The 19,668-nt window shown below is 48.0% G+C and overlaps 2 protein-coding genes across 2 annotated transcripts; both read left to right on the top strand.

The window, feature by feature from the left end:
• Positions 1-8,266: 8,266 nt before the first annotated feature.
• LACBIDRAFT_334125 (uncharacterized protein) lies at positions 8,267-14,683 on the top strand (the record flags this gene model as incomplete). Its single annotated transcript, XM_001888861.1, has 12 exons — positions 8,267-8,465; positions 8,514-9,040; positions 9,418-9,645; positions 9,711-11,777; positions 11,834-12,541; positions 12,601-12,800; positions 12,856-12,880; positions 13,433-13,498; positions 13,981-14,127; positions 14,148-14,192; positions 14,223-14,285; positions 14,339-14,683. 12 exons carry the CDS (start codon positions 8,267-8,269, stop codon positions 14,681-14,683), a joined length of 4,620 nt encoding a protein of 1,539 aa, XP_001888896.1.
• Positions 14,684-14,984: 301 nt separating this feature from the next.
• Positions 14,985-16,113, top strand: LACBIDRAFT_334124 (glycosyltransferase family 8 protein; the record flags this gene model as incomplete). Its single annotated transcript, XM_001888860.1, has 2 exons — positions 14,985-15,163; positions 15,216-16,113. The coding sequence occupies 2 exons, from the start codon at positions 14,985-14,987 to the stop codon at positions 16,111-16,113; spliced, it is 1,077 nt and encodes a 358-aa protein (XP_001888895.1).
• Positions 16,114-19,668: the final 3,555 nt, after the last annotated feature.

Below are 19,668 nucleotides of genomic sequence, written 5' to 3'. Positions count from 1 at the left end.
TCCGAGCCAGTCGACGTATTCGCTTCAGAGCAGCACACAGCGCGCAAGACCGCCTGGTCCCCCGCCTACGTATACGACGCAGCAGAGTGCTGCGCGGGCTTGGCGGAGTTCGTTGGTTGGGTTGGAGGATAAGCCGCTTCCTTCTCCGAATGGGAACGTCGTTGGAACGTCACAACCTCCTCTTTCGTCCCTGTCTTCACCAACTCCCCCGACGAGGGGTTTACCTCTACCGCCTTCATCACAAAGTCAAACTCAGCTGAACCCACCAGGATTGTCGGCGTATACCCATAATGCCAGTTCCAATGCGAGCAGTCAGACATTAGCGCCGCATGCATCTGGATCACGTTTGGATGTGAGTGACCTACGAGTTTCGTCTAGGTCGTCGAGGGAGATGGAGAAGGAGGGGAGTGGGGATGCGAGTGTGGGTGAGCTGGCTCCCGAATTTGCTATGTTTCAGGTGAGCTTTCGTCGTCGTTTTGCCGCCTTTTCCGTCCCCGTACCTCTTCCCCGTTGGTACCTCTGTTGTGGCTTCTGGGCTGATCATGGGTCATGACGCCACCCTAGATCGTGCTTGAGTTCTAGGTTAATCTTCCCCTTTATGTCCCTCGTATCAGTTCCCCCATCCGTCTGTTCATCCAGATTCACTTCACTCCGTGAAAATCTCGCCCTTTTATTTTCATAGGCGGCGATTGGCAGGTTCCGCTCGTTCTGTTGATTGGCAGTGCTTTCTTCCGACGTCTTTACTCCGTTTCAGCGCTCGTCTCCTTCCCCCCTTTCGTTTCGGTCACTAACGATACCATAATCTACAGGAATACACCGCTATCAATCCAAGTCCGCAATCGTCCCTCAACGCTCGAGGTGCTCAGCAGCAGGCTCAACAAGATGGGAAGTATACTCGACAGGAACCTTCGAACCAGCGGTCGAACGAACTACTATCCCGATCAACACCGAACCCCATCGAACGTGACCCACTATCACGATCGACTCCGAACTCAACGCCGAGATCGAACGAACCATGGTCATTAGCAGCTCCGGTGACGGTGAGTAGGCAAACTTTATCTTCATCCTTCCATCGTAAACTCAACCTTGTGATCTTATGTTTTAGGCTAGCCGTGAAGGCCAAGATTAATGTGTTTCTTCGCCGCTTGCGAAGTCGCACCCCATGCAACTTATGCGAGGTGGAAGGGAGTGAATGATGTCGAGGAGCACAGGGGACTTGAAGACGCCCGATTAAGGGATTGGTCAGTACATAAATATCTTAGAATCCCCCAGAAACTGACACATTTCCGACCTGAGATGGCGGTCGTCATTCTTAAAGTGCGTTACAAATTACTCGTCGAAGTTTCTGTCCTCCATTACTCATACCCCACAATACCATCCACAGCAACACTAATCAATTATTCAACTGATCGCGGTTCGCCGCATAGCGTTCTTACAGTAACAAATAGTACAATAACACAGAACAAGTCTTCTTCCAAGCTCCTGTGAATATGCTCGCCGACGAGGTCCCAAGGTGATTTCAAATATCTTCTGAGTGTAAATGTAATCATGGCAATTTGGACTTCTACCACAAACGAAATGTTTCGGTGTCCCCCGCAATAGATATATATTGAAAATGAGGACTGCATCTTACAAGAGTGAGGTTAGCTCTAAATATCTATATAGTGTAGTGTCGAGAAAGAATTGGGAGTCCTTGTAGGTATTTACGTCGAAGGCTCGACTATTATGTAAGCCGCCGCAAAACTGGATCGGCCGGATTTTGGAAGCCAGGGATTTCTCCAAAGCCTCGGAAACCCTGGGGGTTTCCGTAGAAAGGGGGCTTCTCAATAGTTTTATCCTATAAAGAGTACCGAAAATTTCTACTGTTGACAAATACTTTCTCTCTGAGCTTATTTGTTTTGACTTCTTTTGATTAGCAACACTGGTATGCGTAAATAGACTCCTGCACTGCCCTCAGGGTTTGCGATAACATAAATGTGAGCGAGATACACTGCTTTCTCAGAGCGACAACTGTTCATCCCATGTCGACATCTAATACCAACTCCTTTAACAATCATCATAGCACCGCTATCAGCTCGAATAATGTTTATTCTTTGACAGATAACCGAAGTGAGTGTTTCTGAACTCGGAGCAAATTCAATCATCAATGAGCGATGCCATTAGACGTCATAAACCATACTACAATTCACGGCGCCATCGTCAACCGCACCACCGTTAATTGTGGTGCGTAAAGCATTCTATACGTTGGATACCGTAATCTGCTGATCCCAACTTTCTGTGAAGCACAGGGCTTGGAGATTCTGGGAGACCTCGTGGTTGTGAGTGCCTCCTTCGATTCAAAGGAGCGTAAGGCAGCAGCGCCCTGCCTACCAGGGACGCGAGAGGTATTACTGGATCGTATTTACGAGTGGGGAGACTCTCGTGATGACAGGGCGGTATTCTGGCTTCATGGTCCCGCTGGTTCAGGAAAGACCTCGATCGCAAGGACCGTCGCAGAGAAGTACGCGAAGGAAAACAGGCTCGTGGGCAGTTTCTTCTTTTCCAGAGACCATCCAGACTGTAGGTCCGTTGATGGCGTCATTGCGACAATCGCGTACCAACATGCGACTTCCCATCCTGTGATAAAGAAGCGAGTTCAGAAAGTTCTCGGCGACGACCCCTCTATCATTGAAAAACTCCCTAAAGTACAATTCGAGAAGCTCATAATTGATCCAGTACGCCCTCGTGCTGTCGACGAATTTATCTTTGGAATCATGGAAAATGCTTTCAAACTCCAGAATGCTTTCTTTTCGTGGATTGGCTTTCCGAGAATCCAAATCCGCCCCCTCCGACTGATAATTGGCCCTCTCCATTCCCATCCCTTATGTCTGAATTTGCGTAACGACTTCTGGCTTTTCCGTTTATGCTGTGTTGCCGCCTTAGTAACCTGCATCGCATCGCACTCATTTATTTCTCGCTTAGTCTTGTTCATCGTCCTTGCAACCCTCATTGTCACTCCAATTATTCAGAACATTGTTCGAGCCAACCTTGAATCATTTCTCCTCCCTTGCGGCCCGCCCATGATCATCGTCATTGACGCGTTAGACGAGTGTATTATCAACTCTGTTGATCATCTCATCGAGATTATCACTCACGAATATCGGGATTCGCCTCCACCAATCCGATTTTTGTTAACAAGTCGACCAGAGGAAAATATCCGGGCGACATTCAGACTTCACCCAGAGAGAACTTGCTTTACTGATCTGCTAGACTTTGAGGCATACAATGATATCCGACAATTCTTCGAAAAAGAATTCAAGGCTTTAAATATCAAACTATCAGATTACCTGACGAATGTAAAGAAACCGTGGCCATCCCCGGAAGACATCGAATCTCTCGTCAAAAATTCGGAAGGCCTGTTTATTTACGCTTCCACTCTTGTCATGTTCGTCGGTGAGATGGGGCCAAAGGATCCTATACTCGTAACTCAAAAATTGGAGTACAAGGTTCCTATACTGCCAGCAGAGAAGTTGAAAAGTGCGATGATGCAGCATAATGGCCTTGATGGGCTTTACCTCCAGGTTTTATCGGATGCACCATATTCTGCTAACCCAGACTTCATGCGCATCTTGGGTGCACTCTGCCTCATGCAAACTCAACCTTCTATAATGAATCTTTCCATGTTCCTACGGCTTAAAGACTCGGACCACCTTCGTCAATTGCTGATGGGTTGCAAATCAATTCTTTGCATCCCAGAATCAAACTCTGGAATAATCACCTTTTTTCATGCATCACTACATGACTTTTTGACCAAAAGAGATCGTTCTCTGCACTTCTACATTGATTCCATCATGCAACATCTCTCCCTGTTGGATGACTGCTTCCAGGAGTTCCATATTGAGAGGAAGTTGTATGAATTTTCTATCGATGGCTATCCCTGGGGTAACTGGCATAATCACCTCCTTGCTCTTAATCAGATTTGCGAGCAGAGACACTGCAGCAATCTAGTGGATCTGTTGAAGGGATTTTTCAAAGAGCACTATGAAACTGTCTTTTTATCTGGCATACATCGCTTTCATGATTCAAACGGCCAGTGGCCCTTGGCGTGGGGTGAGATATTTGCAAACTCATTTGAAGGAAACTTGGATCTACTTCATAGACAATTATTGCTCTTGGAAGGTGCAGTAAAAGTGTGTATCCATTCTTTGTCCTTCTGTGACCCAATTGAAAATATTAAATATTCGACATCAAGGAACTACCTTTACAAAAGGGATGCCTTCGAAAAATTGTCACTAATGTGTTGACTGGGATATACAAGCATAGTAAGTCATTACATGCCTGGTCCAATCTATCTTGTCAACTCAATCTCTCATTTTAGGATACCCTGTGGTCCTTAATAACATTTGCCAGACGCGTAGAATATCTGTAGCATATGAGGAACTCAGTGAAGGTCCCGAGCATGACCCAACTTGGACTCTGACTGTATATGGTAAGACCTCTTATTCACATACAATCCTAATTAGTAACCTCCCCGGTTGCAGTGGATGAGATCAAGTGTGGTCAAGGGACTGGAAAAACCAAGTACACTGCAAAAGTAGCAGCAGCTAAGGCAGCTTTGGAGTGCCTTGGCTGGCTCTGACAAGGTTGCACATGCAGCAAGATGGCATTGGATGGTTCAGCAACTTTTATTTACTAAAATAACCTCATAGCCACCTAGCTTCGGACATATGTATATGGAAAATGTCTCCAAAACTTGAATTTTATGCACAACAGTTTGTGTCCTTCAACCAGCTTTGTTGCTAAATAGTTGGCAAAAAGAGTTTGTAAAATCATCATGATTCGAGCCCAAAGGCATGAAACTCATAGCAAAACTGACTGACAGTATCATGGATGTTTCTGCCAAATTTTCATGTGGGGGGTATCAGGACTTTTACCTTATTTTTATTTATTTAGGATACTACATGTGCATAAATATTCATATACACAAGGTCCATGATTGTGGTGGCAATCCATAACTTCCGTATGTTGCCTGCAGATGATATAGTCAGGGTAGGAGAGAGGAGAATGGAGCTAATACAAGGGCCAAATGGCTTTTGTCACCAGGTAAAGAGTAAGCAGTAAATAGCTACGTTGAATCTTTTATTCCACATTTGTGGCAAAAATGGTCAGTTAAATAAAATTCAAATTTTCTTGCTCATTATCTTTGCAGAAATGATTGATAAAAAGAAAATGTTGTTGCCAGAGTAGGAGGATAAAGATCAACCTGTTTTGCTGCAGCAACAATGATAAAGCAATGATTTAATGCCATTGAAAGCTTGTTCCTGACACGAGGAAATGGAACAAAGAATTTAACTAATTGCCAGGGAATTAGACGATCCTATGCTGGCCAGATCACCTCATTGCTTGGCAAATATGTACATTTTTTGTTCGTGTTTCCTTATGTCAGAACAAGCTTTCAACAACATTGAATTGTTACCTCATCATTGTTGCTGTGGCAAAACAGTGTGAACCTTTATCTTCCTACTCCAGCAACAACATTTTATTTTTATCACTCATTTCTGCAAAAACCATGAGCAAGAAAATTTTAATTTTAGTTAAGTGATGATTTTTGCTGCAAATGTGGAATAAATGAGTTAACATAGTTGTTTACTGTTTAGCGCCTCTTTACCTGGTGACAAAAGCCATTTGCCCCTTGTGTAACACAAGAGAAGGCATACCATGCACAGGCACATGGATGGACAAATTACGTGGAACTGCAAAGGACCGTTTGAATATCTGCTCTGCACAATCAAGGCAGCATTGATCAAATTATTTTCCCTAATGTTCAATGGGATGCTCAAACAAGTTTGGACATGGTGTATCAAGAGTGGAGGGAATTCTCCATTCATGTGACATCGCGTGTGCACTTTGCAAACTCAATGTGTGGATCTGAGACCCTCTGTGTGGATACATGATAGCTGGGTTCAATTCCTAGATGAAGAGTTGGACATGAGGGCTATAAGTAGTTGCCTTTTTATTCTGAATAATCTAGTAATTACTGCACACCTCAATAATAGTGCTCTGTCAGTGTAACTATGTTTTTCCATGTTAATTATTCAATTTGTTTTGAAAATGCAAAAAAGATTCCAAAAAATTCACTTCTCACTTTTTTTTTACAAGTCTAGTACTCAAAAATTGATTTTGATTTTTTCTCATAATACCCTGCTGACATTGAGAAGTAGTAGTAAATATAGAGAACTTGATGGAGTGTTCACCATATACACATGAGAACTGGTTTTTTCAAAATAACCCTAGACTTTGCTGTATAGGCAGCCCTCCTAGATTTTAGGATGTTTATCAATCAGAGCTGTTGGTGCATTGGGTAGCATACACATTGAAAATTCATCCTCAAGTGTGGAGCATTAATGTGAGAGTTGGGTTCAATTCCCAGACAGAGATATATGAATGTAGTAGTGATGGATAAGATGACTGTTGCATAGATTACAGAGGAAGGGTCCAAGAAATTTGTGTGCATGACTAACTTGGTTGTGCATAGACCTTGCTCAGACTCAAGAAGGTGCAAACAACATCTGAGCATCCAGTAAGCTCAATTGTGGTAAGTGCTAGCCAAACCAACTGGCTGTTTGGATGCTAAAGGGATGGTGGCCCTGGGTGGGTTCAAAAAATTTTGGGAAGATGACTGACAGGCAATTTCTTAGCATCAGAACCAGATCTGAAGTGATGGGGGGAAGCACTCCCAGAAACATTGGTGTTTACACATGTGAGAAATGTCTGGTTCTGATGCAAGCATTATCTAACCTAAGATGGGCTTGCTCTCATACCTCGGGCTTACTCATCATGGATTTTTTGTAGGTGCTGTATTTCTTTCATATTTTGTTGTCCCAATTTGTCTTTGGTAATATAACCACCCAGGAAAAAGACTATTGGTTTCTTCATTTCTATCAGATTTTGTCTGCTTGACTGGAGGGAATTACTCACAGGTTGGTTTATTCTTATAGAATGAAGGTCTTCTTTGGCCCAATGGTCGGTGCATGTATGCCTGTCATTGTTTAGAACATGACCTTCCAGGGTGGGCAATAGCTGGGTTCGACTCCCAGATGAGAGATCATATTGTATATAAGTCCTTATTACCACTTGTTTTATATGTCCCAACAGTCTATTTCATTTCAAGCAGCCAACTTTTTGTAGAGGTGATGAGAAATAATATAAACAGCAATGAACACCCACTTAGCACTATAATCCCCTTCCAGAGGTATACATGTTGACAGCATCACTGCTACAGTCTACTACTAAATCTGAAATTGTACTTACCCAGTCAAGTCCTTCATTGGTGTATAGGTAGCACACGCGTACATGAATGGCAGAGTGGCAAAAAAACAATGTGCATATGCGAGGCTGGGTTTGATTCCCAGACGAAGGGTGTGGGCTCCTCCAATTTTTAGTCAAGTAGTTTAGTAATGGTAACATTATTTACATTATTATTGCCTCACAATGAATAGATCTTCGTTGGTGCAACGGTAACACACGTGTTTCTGTTTGAGTTCTGTAGAGTGGAAATTGGACGCGATAACTGGGTTCGACTCCCAGACGAAGAGTGTGTCCTGGGCCAATTGGGTGGTTTTTGTGACTCGGAGGCCCTTGATTTTACGATGATACTCGGAATCGCAAGTGTCATGATCGGAATCTATGAGACGTACGCAGGATGCCTTCAATTGGTGGTGATATGGTGGTGATTCTTGAAAAAGGGGTGAACTTTTTTCCTGGTCGACGTACATATATGAATGGCTTACTGAGATTGGGATTGAGAGTTGAATGGCACGGTTTTGAGTCGTGCACAACTATATATTTGGAGAATTCGGAGAGTTCGTAGTTCAAGTGTGTCGGTGTAACCACCGCATTGATTGCCGTTCCGTCCTCGGTCGGATGAAGATCAAAAGCGAAAGAAGTCGAGCCCACGTTTTACTGCGCCGAATTCGTCTCTAACAAAACAAAAAAAGACCGAAAAACGACCCAATCAACACTTAGTTTTCTCTCATCTAACGACAAGCCAAGTCCCCTTCTCGCAAGGAAATTGGTTCCGTGCAAGAAATATCAGGCACAATTTGTTTCCCAAGCCAAGTGGCAAACAAGAATTTATCCGAGTTGTGTTGTTTCTCCTGATTCGCTCAATTGAAGTCGGTTTTTTCATTTCCCCACCCACCCATGACACCCGCCCGCCTCGAGGCTTCTTCTTACTTGTCTTCAATTCTATATACTTAATCATTCTACATACCAACAGAAGAAAGCGATGGCTGGTTTCCTTCGCAGAAAGAATAAACAACCCGCGACGGTGGTGGACGCAACCACGACAACGACAACGAAAACGAAAGGAGGAGGGACACCACCGCTGTTTGCTAGATTCGCCACTACGAAGAATTCGGATGACGTTCCCAGAATCGTATCCTCGCCCATGTCGCTTGCAGCGTCGAACCGCGGTGGTGGTGGTGGTGGGTTAGAGGGGGGGAACAGAAGGAGAAGTAATAGTCAAGTTGCAGGGAACGACCCGCGTGGAATCGTCGTGACAGTTCCGTCTGCGAAGCCCGCACCGTCGAGGGCACCTTCACTCCCGAATCAATCGACGTATTCGCTTCAGAGCAGCACCCAGCGCGCTAGACCGCCTGGTCCCCCGCCTACGTATACGACGCAACAGAGTGCTGCGCGGGCTTGGCGGAGTTCGTTGGTTGGGTTGGAGGATAAGCCGCTTCCTTCTCCGAATGGGAACGTCGTTGGAACGTCACAACCTCCTCTTTCGTTCCCGTCTTCACCGACTCCCCCGACGAGGAGTTTACCTCTACCGCCTTCGTCACAGAGTCAAACGCAGCTGAACCCACCGGGATTGTCGGCGTATACTCATAATGCGAGTTCCAATGCGAGCAGTCAAACATTAGCGCCGCATGCATCTGGGTCACGGTTGGATGTGAGTGACCTACGAGCGTCGTCTAGGTCGTCGAGGGAGATGGAGAAGGAGGGCAGTGGGGGTGCGAGTGGGAGTGAGCTGGCTCCCGAGTTTGCTATGTTTCAGGTGAGCTTTCGTGTTCGTATTCAATCCCTTTGCTCCCTTTTCCGTCACCGTCCCTTTTCCCCGTTCGTGATTCTCCTCTGGGCTGATCAAGGGATCATGACGCCACCCTAGATCGTGCTTGGGCTCTAGGTTAATCTTCCCCTTTATGTCCCTCGTGTCAGTTCCCCCATACGCCTGTTCATCCGGATTCACTTCACTCCGTGAAAATCTCGCCTTTTTATTTTTGTTGGCCGTGATTTGGGGCCGGTATAGGCAGATTCTGCTCGGTCTGTTGATCGGCAGTGCTTTCTTCCCATTGAGACGTTCTTACTCCGTTTCACCGCTCGTCTCTTTCCCCCCCTTTCGTTTGGGTCACTAACGAGACCGTAAATCTACAGGAATACAACGCTACAAATCCAAGTCCGCAATCATCCCTTAACGCTCGAGGTGCTCAGCAGCAGACTCAACAAGACGCGAAGTCTGCTCGACAGGAACCTTCGAACCAGCGGTCGAACGAACTACCGTTATCCCGATCAACACCAAACCCCATCGAACGTGAAGCACCATCACGATCGACGCCGGGATCGAACAAACCATGGTCATTATCATTAGCAGCTCCGGTGTCGGTGAATAGGCAAACTTTATCTTCATCCTTCCATCGTAAACTCAACCTTGTGATCTTATGTTTTAGGCTAGCCGTGAAGGTGAAGATGAACGTGTTTCCTCGCCGCTTGCAAAGTCGCAGTCCGACCACCAGCCAACGACGAATACGATGGGGAATCGCGCATCGTCTTCTCGGAGTCAGGGGGTTGGGAGGAGTAGTACTGCGACGGCGACGGCACCGCCGAATGCGTTCAACGTGAACGTGAACACGAGCACCAGCCGATCTGCGTCTGCTAGCGCTACGACGCCGAGACCGTCTTCTTCTCGAGCTCTCCCGCAGATAACGTCTAAACAGCATCAAGTCCCACCTCAATTCCAGCAGCTCCACGTCCCACCTCAACCTCTCCAGCCTCCACCTGCACCACCACTTTCCAGCAACCCACTCGCCCAGTCGTATTATTCCAACATCCCGCCACAAGCGCAGTCAAGCACCGCCTCACTACCACTACGAAAACCCTCGACTTCGTCAGGCGCGCCTGCGCCTGTACAAGGAAAAGCAAGGATATTCACTGCGATGGCTGCGACGGTTGATATTGGTGATGCTGGGGGTGTTGGTGTGGTTTCGTCGCCGCCGTCGTCGAGTGGGCATGGTCAGGAGAAGAGGGGCGGGATGGGGATGGTCAATGGGCAACAGCAGCAGCAGCAGCAGCGGATGATGAATGGGCAACAGCAGCAGCAGATGAGTGGGCAACAGCGGTCGATGGGGAATAGGCAGCAGCAGACGATGGGAAATGGGCAGCAGCAGACGATGATGAATGGTATGGATCGAGGACAACTGGGACAGCAACAGGGGATGGACGCGAGGCAACTTGCACAACGGATGGGTAGTCAGCAGTTGGGGAATGGGATGGGATATCAACAGCAGCAGCAGCAGATGGGGAATGGAATGGTTCATCACCAGCCAATGAATGGGATGGGCCAACAGCCTCAAAACGGGATCCATCCGCAGAATGGGGTCGGGCGTCAAGGACATGGTTTCATCATCACCAACCAGCAACAAAACGTAGGCGTTGATCTTAGGCAACAACAACAACATTTTCCTCCGCAAAAACCCAACGCACCCGGCCCGCCCATTTCATTCCACTACCCACCCCAAGACCCTCATGGTACCCCACGCACGCGTACAGCAAGCACAGGATCCATCAGACCACTCCCTCAACAACCACCGCAAACCCCACCTCGCACCAAGAAGCTGAGTAAAACTCGGAACGGGCCTGATAGATCTTCAACGGCGACGTTACACACGAACGACGGGTCTAACGCTTCCGTTTCTAGTAGCTCGATGCAGCACAAGTTTGTTGGGAGGTCGGCTTTGAAGTCGGCGGGGGGATCGTCGCAGGTACAGCGGCCTACGACTCCACAGAAATCTTCTGGTGGGAGACCTACGACGCCGTCGACGCATAGAACTGTACGGCCTACTACGCCTCAGACGCAGAAATCGACGACGCCTGCTAGACCTGTGACGCCTGCCGTTGTTCAGCAGGTTGATGAAGACACGATGAGGAATGCGGGGATTGAGTTGGATGATGATCCGTTTGCGAGGGTGGAGGGTGTGAGGATGTTGAAGCCTAAGAAGGGGAAGGCAAGGTCTGTTGATGATGGGGAGACGGTGGATGGACATGGGCAGGGGTATGAGGAGGTGGAGAGTGTTTCGTCCCATGCGCATCATCAGAGGGAGCCTGCTGGTGTTAGTGCGTCTCCTGAGGATGTGAAGAGGGCGAAGAGGGAGGCGAGGAGGTTGGAGAGGGAGAGGGAGAGGGAAAGGGAAAGAGGGAGGGAGAAGGAAAAAGGGAAGGAGAGGAACTCAGACGCTGGAACGGATGCGACTCTGGAGCATGAGGAGGCTGAAGAACCGGTTTCGTCGTACTATTTCAATCTGGCGGAGCTCCTGTCGCATCACCAGGTGGTGAGGAACCTCTTGGAGTACACGAATTTCTACGAGTGGTGTATACTGTCAAGCATCTCCAAAGAGATCCGGATTCTTTTGGTGCAGTCGCCTCCGCTGCGTGAGGAGGTGCTCGAGCGGTTCTTGAAGACTGTTGGGTATGGTCGATGGGGCTGGGATGGCCCAGAGCCGCTGTCGCTGTCACTTCAGGTATGGGTTTGTATTACTATTGAATGACCAAGCTGATGTCTCCCTGCCGCGTTCAGGATCTCAGCGATTACATGCGAGGAGTATCAATCCCACCACATGAGTACACCCGAGTAGCCAACATGTACATCCACTCCCTCTCGATCCACCCCAGCAATCGTGATCCTTCCCTGAACGATGCCGTCCGAAGCCTCGTCGCCTCAACTCGCGGATACACTCGCGTCGTACTTCGACTTCGCGCTCAAGCCGAGAAGGAGGCAAGTATAGCCAGAACGAAACCTCTCTACGCACCTGCCCCTCTCTCTTCTTCTTCCACCTCTGCTTCTGCATCTAGGTCAACGACCAAAGTCAACACGTACGGCTCTTCCAATGGAAGAGGTCCAGTTTCTCGGCCTTCCAGCCGTGCACCATCACCTACGCCATCCGCCTTTTCACATTCGCATTCATATCATGGGCATGGACCTCCACCACCACCGAATAGTCAACCCCAGGGATATCCCCTTGGTATGACGCAGCAGGCGCCTTCGCAAACTAGTCTTGGCTTCCGTTCTCCACTGTTCCGTCTTCGTCGCGCTCCACTGTTGCGCGTGTTTGTGCCGTCTATCGAGGGTGATTGGCTTTCGGATAAAAGCGTGCAAGAATGCGAGGAAGAGTGTAAACGCGCCGGAGTTCGCCATTTGATGCGGGTGGGAGATGTTGTTTGGGATGTTGCTGTTGGAGATGAAGGGAACGTGGGTCGGTTGGTTTGGGATGGGAGTTATCTCATCGTAAGTTTGCTTGCCGTGCTTTTCGCTGAGATTGAGTTTCATATTTTTGCTATTGTCAGGATCTCGATTACACGTATTCACCTGTTGGCGAGCTACCAAAGTATCTCCCGGCTCTGGCGTTCCCACCATCCTATTTCCATAGGGTCTTACGCTCCGGGCCGACCGTCAGTAATCCGATCATGCACATCGATATCAGTCCCTGGGGAGAGGAGATTGCTGCCAATCTGCAGCTGCTCCAAGATCGTATCAGAACTGAGACGTGCGTATCGTTCTTTGTCGTGGACTTTTGTCAGTTGATAACGCTTTTCGCGCAGACCGCAAGGAGCCTATCATAACGTGGTACGTTGGGTTCACCGGTCGTCGTTCACCATCCGGCCGCCGACTAGGAAGTATCCGCCACCACCACCCAACTCCCGTGGTCAGATACCAATTCTGCGAGTACCAATCCCTGAGACGGAGAACATGTTTGTTGATTCGGGGTGGTATGGCACGATTGTTGTGGAGACGGAGGGGACCAACGAAGCTCTGGCTGACCTTCAAGAACGCTGTGGTCCAGGTGTATTTCCATCTCGACCTCGAGGCGTGAATGGGCATCACCCACCCGCTCAGTTTGAAAATAGGAAGGTTTTTAGAGTTCTGAGAGAGAAAAGGTACTTCTTGTTGAATTCTTGTCTTTGAATTGACACATATGTTCTTTCAGTCGTCCAGGCGAGATCTGGATACGGGCTGTTAGGTGAAAGATATAGAGCAACCTCGGACAAACTCCTATGAAGAATTGTAGGATTTCCCGCGTCAGAATAATTTGGTTAGAAGTAATGTACTTACGTCTTTGGATCTCCCATGCTTCATCATTCTATATTGTAGTACTAATCCGCTTTCTTAATTTATTAGCCCACATTAGAGAGTCCACCTATGCCCCACTTTCCTCCCCCCAGTGTACTGCTTAGTATGCCATTTGTTCGTTTCACAGATATGGTTTGTATGGTGTGTAGGTATCATAAGTTATTAGGTCCATTAAGAGCCGGCTTCTCGAATGACATTTTTTGTAAAATCTACATGGCATGTACTTGTTAATGCTTGAGATGGTGTGGATTCAAAGCCCAGGATCATGTTGTTCCATGGGCTTAAGATCTCGATTTTGAACTGCACTTTCCACCATAGTCCATATGCTGGTGATGCACAAACAAGTAAATGCCAGGTCTTTGTGAGGCCTGTTATTGAATGTTTTACTTGTTAAGTAATTCAACCATAAGTCTCCAGGTGAGATGGAGAGGGTTGGGAGAGGGAAGGTCCTCCATAGACGCGTTTAGATCACATGAGTGTGCCTAAGCGCGCCCTCGTGATCATGATAATCTCTTCTGATCGCCACTTTACCCATCATGCATCTGCATCAAGCCTTTATATAGCATTTGTCTCGGATTGCACAACCATTCACGTAGCCAATACGCCAGCTGATGACTCGATGTGACTTTCGTGAGGATCCAGTACCATTCTATCGTATTCGTCATACTGAATCCCTTGTGTTTGAAGTGCCACTCTGCGATTCCGATTACAAGAAATCAGGCTCTCATCTAGCCTCACTTTTGGTTAGACTTACTTCTTCAAGTTTTCGGAGATGAAGAGAGCGAGTGTTGCGGCTGAGTTTGTGCTCGTATGTCGCCTTTCAATCTTCCTTGCGTAGGATCTATCATTCTTCTTCCATTCCCTGGATTATCCTGGCTATGCCTGCCTCTTGGCTTGCTTGGTAGGTTGCGGATTACCCAGTTTCTTTGTTAATCGCTGAAAGTTGTACGCTAGGTCCATGATTCTATTTCTCATATCCATAACATCACCCATCTGGACTACGGGAGCTACCGACAACTCAACAACCACATAATCTTGTTACAAATCCTTCGCGCCCCGCCTCGTTACTTCCCTGGTCCCCACCTTATCGACGGAATGATCACTTTTTCGAGATACGGCGGTAATTTGGATAGGCCTGGGTCAGACGTCTTCGAGAAACCCACCGTTGGGTTGAATCTGTGCCGAAACCTCGGCCCCACCCGACCAGGTGTTAAGTGGTTGGCCCAAGGATTTGATTCGTCAGTAGGAGTTGAGCGCTCTTGGACTAAAATATCGTCATTTGCACACGAGACAGAGTGATATTGATCTTACCGAATCTCTCTCATCTCCCACCGTCCTGTCACTTGCCAGATAAATATTCAATGACTAAGGGGCGTCCAGAAAGGCAACCCCTCGTAGATCATGTTGACCGTCGCCTCAACACTAGCGGCCTTTAAGCCGCCGAAGTCAACCTGAATTCCAAAGCGGCACATTTTCCTTGGTCGTTCAGAGTCAGATGTCTGCCTTTAAACGATGTATTCAAATATTACACATTTGGGTCGGTGTGTCTCACCTCGTCCTACATTGAAACATCTAGCTGATTGCTTGTTTCTTTTCCTCCATGTGGTTCTTCCAGGATTCGACTTATGAACCGCTTTCTCAAGCGAATCCACCAACACGGCATGTTCAGAAAGGATATTTTGCACTTGGCGGGCTCACACTTCTACTCGGAGTGATCGCCATTTGGAGGATTCTTTCGCCCAACGCAGTATATACTGCACTCGACAACTATCAAAGGATGTAAGCTGCCTCAGTTGAACTTTGCCTGTTTACTACGCTTACGGAACACCAGAAACCCTCATCCAGTTGCCCTCGAAAGCGAGAGCACATCAATCTCGTCTAGCTCTAATCGTGCGGTCGTATCTACTCTGTACTCGGACAGCTACGCCATAGGCGTCGCCGTGCTGGGGTATTCCATTCGCTCCGCCAACATCAGCGCGAGGCTTATCCTTCCATATCTGGAAAAGCGTGTCTCCACAAATGCGTTGTGCATCGTGCGCGCTGCGGGTTGGGAACCTCACCCTGTTGCATTCATCCCCCCACCGCACCACGGCAAGGGCGTACACCCTAGATTCGGAGACCAATATACCAAACTCAACATATGGACTTTCGACCAGATAGGTATAGAAAGTCTTGTATATCTTGACGCCGACACACTCGTCCTACGAAATTTCGAGGAGCTGTTTGAGTTGGGGTTTAGTTTTGCTGCGGTTCCTGACGTTTATGGTGGCCGACGAGGGTTTATCATTTCCTTCAATGCAGGAGTTCTCGCCATCAAACCTTCGACGGAGGTCTTCCAGGATATGAGAAGAAACATGGAGACAGCGCGTTATCCGCCGACGGAGGCCGAACAGGCTTTCTTGAACGTTTATTATGGCGCGAAGGGTGTTCGCTTACCCTATGTGTACAACATGAATCTGGCCATCAAAAAACGGAGCTCTGCACTTTGGGGAGAGTTAGTGGATGAGGGAAAGATTGTGCATTATACGTTACACAAACCGTTTAGCGGAACGGTCCAGGGTGTATCTACGAGGGAAGAGGAGGAGCGGCGTATAACGGAGGCGGAGATGAAGGAAGATGGGTGTTTCGCGGAAGAATTTGGATGGTGGCGCGCAGCATATAATGGGTTAATGCTCGACAAGGGGTCAGATATTGAGAGATGCCGTCCACAACTTGCCATCACTTCGTAAATCTGGAAACGTATTAGTTTCAGATGTGAAAATGAAATAATCGAGAGGATTTTTCCATTCAAAACACTCACCGCAAAATGTCTCTGAAATTCGATGACCTAACGAGCTGGTATATGCGGTCCAAGGTCGATCTCCGAAGAATTCCTGCCAGATAAGGCGCCATGGAGTTGAACGATCAAGTTTGAATAAAAGCGCACAAAGGAGTTCGGGCCCCAGACAAAATAATAGAATGAGGTTGTGATTGATGCACAATACTTATAGCTAACGAGGTATCGATAGACCAGAACTCCAAACGCTCCGCTCAGTACCTTTGGAGCTGGCCAAACAACTTCCCACAGCCAATTGGCAGATTGTCTTCCCGCCCCTTCCCGCTGTTGTGTATATAGTCATAAATTCCTGGTTAGGTTGTTTGTGGCACGTACCCTGAGACTCCACAACTAAACAAAGTCACTAAGCGGAGCGTTTTGAATTCTGGTCTATCGATACCTCGTTAGCTGTAGTGACTCGTTGAAAAGAGGACGTACATACGAAAGTACCCCGAGTCTGCTTCATCGTTCTCAGAGCAATGGGGCTTGCGGCAAGTCATCAACATTTAAATTTTAAAATTCCACAAACAGCACGTGATAAATGTGTTTGTCGACACTTTCACTCAACTTTCACTGTACTTTCAGGCTCAACGGTAATTTCTTCATTCAGAAATAGCGGCAGGCAAGGGCACAAGCAAATTGGGGACGAGTAACAGAAGGAATATCCCTCAACTCAACGCCCAACTCCTTTGAACATTAAAGTGAGGCCAAACGATATTACGTTCACTGTTATCCGCTGAGACTGCTCTAGTTTACGCTAATGGGCTGTTATCGCTTGAGTTTCCAACCTCACCCGGATCATCATCTCTGCCAGAATGTCGCATTTGTTTCATTCTCCTCGGCTACAAGACACCTATTGATGGCCCTCCTAGTTTCCTCACCTAACCCAGACGTGATGAGCATACATGTACATGGGCGGCGATGCCATCGATCTCCTGTTGTTCGGCTACCATATACTCGACCTGGTGCACGGTGACTGGGATAGTGGCAATGAAGGTGCGCTACCATTTTCTTCATTTGAATACATAAATCAATTCCTTCGCACTTCAGCGCCATCCCGGTACGCCAATCCATAAACTCCCATCAGAACTTATCGCCGCTATCTTCCTGCTTTGCATGCGGCGCAGTCCGAGCGCCGACACGCCCAACCCAGCTCATGCGCCCTTTCTACTCTGCCACGTTTGCAAGGCCTGGCGTACGGACTTCCGTTCCTCAATTGACTCTACATTCCGACTATGCCGAAGGTCCTGGTAGAGAAGCAGAGTTGTGAACACACGGAACTCAGAGTCAGACACGATGTGTTATGACGACTCATATTGGGTAACTACCTGTGAACGCACGGAACTATGTACAGGTAGTAGTCAGTATAGTAAAGTGAAATGTATATAAAGTAAACTCACCTCAGAGTCAGACACGATGTGTTATGACGACTGAGGTGAAGAGAAATAGGGTTTTCGTATTTATAGGAATGGGGACGGTGGCTTGCACAAAGACTGGCAAAGTAAACGTAAAGACTAGCAAATAACGGAAGTAAAAAGATGAATAGAAAAGAGAAAAAGGAGTAACAAACAAAGCGTACGCGTAAACAATAAGGTCACGAGACGTCTTCTTCAACACTCCCCCAGACGGCGAGGACCTAGAGATCCATTTTGAGTGCTCTAACGAGCTTTTGATGTGTGATCCGGTGAAGTGGCTTCGTAAGGATATCCGCGATGTTGTCCTCCGAGGGGACATGCACGACTTTGATCTCTCCGTTAGACATGCGCTCCCTAATGTAGTGGTGTTGAATGTCGATGTGTTTAGCGCGTGCGTGACCTTTGGTGTTGAGAGTAAGTGCGATGGATGACGCGTTGTCGCCGTAAAGTACAGCGGGGAAGTCGCAGGTCAAACCGACTTCGGACATGAAAGAATACATCCATAGAACTTGCTGGGCGGCACGCGTAAGAGACATGTACTCCGCCTCGGTTGTTGAGAGAGCGACTGTCGCCTGTCGTTTCGAGCTCCAAGAAACTGGCCCACCAGCCATAGTGAAGACGTATCCTGACGTTGAGCGACGGGTATCGATGTCTCCAGCATAATCGGCATCAACGAAACCGATGGGGGAAAGGTCTCCTCCCCTCGAATAAGTGATCTTGTAATCAATCGTTCCCTTGAGGTACGCGAGGAGGTGTAGCATTGCTTTCCAATGAGCAGGTCCGGGGTTCGATTGAAAACGTGAAAGAGCGCTGACGGCGAAAGCGATATCAGGACGTGTTGCTACCTGTGCCCACATACAGGAGCCTAAAGCTTCGCGGTATGGCTTATCTTTCATAAAGTGGTGATCTTCGTCGGTTTTCGGTGAGTCGGTTTCGGAGAGGGAGATTCCGGGAGGAAGTGGGGTGGATTTTGGATTGCAGTCGGCCATTCCGAAGCGTTCTAGAACGCGCTGAAGGTAAGCTGTTTGTGATAAAGAGATCGCACCAGTCTCTTTATCCCTGTCGACGCGAATCCCTAAGATGTATCCCATCTCCCCCACATCCTTGATTTCAAAACATCTCTCTATCTCGTCCTTTGCCTTCACCGCTCCTGCCTCCGTCAAAGACGCGCCAAAAACGTCGTCCGTGTATGTGCTGGTAACAGTAAATTCATCCCCATCAACCCGGGAATGAACACATGGATCCGCCATCGATTTGTAGTAACCAAGTCCCTCATACGCGCTCGACATTTGCCCTTGAAAATCGAACGCAGCTTGCATCATACCATATAGGGATTTGTCAACCGCTAGGATCTTTCCCTCCTCCCCCGGTTTGACAAAACCCTGTGGCTGGCGCATGTAAATGGGGAATTTGTTCGGGCTGTAGAGAAAAGCGGAGACGATGTCGACCTGCCAGATGTGGAGGCCGAGTGTGGCGGCGATGGCAGCCACCATACGAAAGGACTCAAGTCGAACGACAGACGCGTATGTCTGGTCGTATTCGAGGCCAGGGATCTGTGAAAAACCCTTGGCCACCAGACGTGCTTTTCGGCGAATAATGTTCCCCTCCGCGTCATATTTGTTAGCATACACCCACATGGAGTTAATGGTATGCGCGCCTGGGGGTGGGTCAACCAACCGGAAAACCTCCCTCTCCTTTAATATTGCCCACTCAGTCTCCATAGCCGGCATCCAAAGGTCAGGGCGTGCCATAGCCTCCTTATAGTTCTGAGGAACATAAGTCTCAGGGAGACCCGTCATGAATGCGGTCGTCTGAGGAAGGGGCGCACCAGTCCCAACAGCAGCGAGACGAGCAGACCTCCTAGGTGGGAGAGGAGTGGCAACAGCCTCTTGAGTTTCAGTGGAGGCTAAAGGTTGAGCTTGAAGCGGATGAGCATGTGGCGGTGGATCTGTAGCGCGTGGACGAGGTGCAAGGGGTTTGGGTGGAACAACGACCCCTGGTCCATCATCGACATCCTCTTCGTCCTCGCAAAGTACAAGAGGTGGAAGGTCGTC

This window comes from Laccaria bicolor, genomic scaffold (assembly GCF_000143565.1).
Source record: "Laccaria bicolor S238N-H82 LACBIscaffold_59 genomic scaffold, whole genome shotgun sequence".
NCBI lineage: Eukaryota > Fungi > Basidiomycota > Agaricomycetes > Agaricales > Hydnangiaceae > Laccaria > Laccaria bicolor.
The sequence above is the reverse complement of the archived record's forward strand: the minus strand, read 5'-3'. Positions and strand labels throughout refer to the sequence as shown.